Raw genomic sequence first — 2,500 nt, 5'->3', positions numbered from 1 at the left:
TTGAACCACATATTCAGAATATGCCAGAAAGAGTATATCATCACATAGACTCGAAGGGTTGTGCATAGATATGTATATTCTCTCATGTACGGCGCTTAGACTGGGTCGTTTCCAGCGCAGGGTTCAACAAACCTCTGCTTGAGCGTCAGCGATCCCGTGTAGCTCGAGGAGGAAAGGCGGTCCAGCTCCCTGCGCAAGCGACCGTCCCTGTCCTTGTCCTTATCAGTGAGGGCACGGCGCCGGTCTTCATGCAGCCGGAGCAACTCGGCCTCCAGGATGGCCCGCCGGTCGCCTGTGGTGGACTTGAGCTCCTCCCTCAGCTGTTCCTTCAGGTTCTGCATGTATTCTGGCAGCTGCTGCTGGGACCAATATAGATGGCCTGAGCATTCCGGCATGCAGTACAATGGGTCTACTGAACAAATATTAGCTAATACAACATGTTTCTCATTATTTCATGCGAGATTATGTCCTGTATTGATAAATTCATCATAAGAATCGATCACACATTAGCGTGCAAAATGCAAAGCAAAGTAAAAATGTCTAAGTCAAAATGTCCGCATTTGACGGATGTATGTAAAATTATCCTTGTCTATTCTACAACAAACCACTATTCTTGGTGGAGTATCCATAAGTTTGCAAGCATTTTATTTAGAAAATTGTTTATCACAGTGTGTAACAGATAAACTTCTGGCACGGTTTTAACAAGCTGTAAACTGCGTTATTTTAAAAACTACACAATGATGAAAATCCTTACCTCTGTAATTGATGATATGTGATTATGAGATCTTTATTTTTGGACAATCCACTTGTTAACACTATATCACTTCTTAAAGCAAATGGTGCTTTGCATGTGCATGGTCAAGATAACGTTGACAGATAATTATGATATTAATGACAGTTGACAAAGTATGAGACAGTTGATTTTTTTACCTGAATATTTACAAGGTAAAACATTCCAAGAATCCTTAAATTTTGGAAACGTGCTTTTCAGTGCCATCGTGGAAACTACTTCATAAAGCATCTATGTGGACAACGGCATCAGGGCTGAACATATATTCACCGGTGGTTTAAAGCCTAATATCTCTAAAGACTATTAGCATATGTGATCGTGACTGGATGGAACCAATCAACCGAGACGAACGCATGAGCATATACAGATGATCGAGAAGAAACCTTGATGGCGATGTGGCAATGCGTGTGTGATCACATTCCCTCAACATTCTATGGACACGCGACATGATGAGCAAAGACACAACGAGGAGGAGAATGATAAGCAAGTGGACGTCAAAGGAAAGAAACACAGGAAGGAGCACGGGAGGAAAGCTCTCCAGCATTACGAAAAAACGACTTCACAAAATGTAAATGAATGAAGCACAAGAGCAGACCTCGGCATCTCGTGGTTTACAAGATATGGAGGAACAGGAGAGAACGATCACCTTTTTAGACTCTTCAATGTCGCGGGACTGTGTTATCTACAAGGACCAGAAATTTCCACAGGCCGACCCATGTCGACCACAGACGCTGTACACATTGAAACCTACAAAGGACACTGACATACCGTTGCATGATAACAAGAACCAACAGACAGTTATATAAATAGACAAAATGTATATGTCGAAAGATTGAAACACTATTGACAGTCACGGCTCACTATATGCAGCCCCTTGGTGTAGCATAGAGAACAGTGCAACAGCTCCAATCACAGCTGAATTCAGAAGTAAAAAAGACGTGTTCCTTGTTGACTGATGTAAAGGCATTGCAGATGATTGCATGTAAGTCTGGCAAATATTTGTATTTTATTTCTGTTTTATTACCCACATCTTTTCGCATGTATTCGTCTATCCTGCTACTCCACGAGAAACGGGAAATGCCAAAAAATCCGATATTATTGAGAAACAGTGTCGGGTATGATAATACTTCATTAACTGGTATCATTGACCTTACAATAACTAGACTAATGTTGAGATAAGTAGACAGACAGATGGAGAGAGCGAGAGAGATCGAGAGAGAGAAAGAGAGAAAGAGAGAAAGAGAGAAAGAGAGAAGAGAGAGAGAGAGAGAGAGAGAGAGAGAGAGAGAGAGAGAGAGAGAGAGAGAGAGAGAAACTTGTATATGGGAAGTTTAGAACATTTTCAAACACCTTTGTAAAGATAGAAGATGGCCTCCTCTCATTATTTCGTAGGCGAATGAGACCATATATCTGGAAAGGCAATTTTTCCCCTCAAATAATAAGCTAGATCTGGCTACAATGACGTCTCTGTTTCTTTCGACTACCTTACTTGACCACATTTATTCAATAATTAGGGTGTCGAATCCTCTAAGTCAGCTTATGTTCTGGGAATAGACATGGCATTTCACGATTACATAATAAATAAACACATATTTATACATGTATATGATATTATATATATATAATATATATATATATATATATATATATATAATATATATATATACATTATATATATATACATACATACACATATTATACTATATATAA

General features: G+C 39.5%; 1 protein-coding gene across 1 annotated transcript in view; it reads right to left on the bottom strand.

The window, feature by feature from the left end:
• Positions 1-2,500, bottom strand: part of LOC119574058 — a 26,583-nt gene that overhangs the window by 10,836 nt on the left and 13,247 nt on the right. The window contains exon 6 of the mRNA XM_037921148.1: positions 133-356. Within this exon, the coding sequence (XP_037777076.1) occupies positions 133-356 (224 nt within the window). The remainder of the gene's footprint in view (positions 1-132; positions 357-2,500) is intronic.

The sequence above is a fragment of the Penaeus monodon genome, chromosome 6, assembly GCF_015228065.2.
Source record: "Penaeus monodon isolate SGIC_2016 chromosome 6, NSTDA_Pmon_1, whole genome shotgun sequence".
NCBI classification, from domain to species: Eukaryota; Metazoa; Arthropoda; class Malacostraca; order Decapoda; family Penaeidae; genus Penaeus; species Penaeus monodon.
The sequence above is the reverse complement of the archived record's forward strand: the minus strand, read 5'-3'. Positions and strand labels throughout refer to the sequence as shown.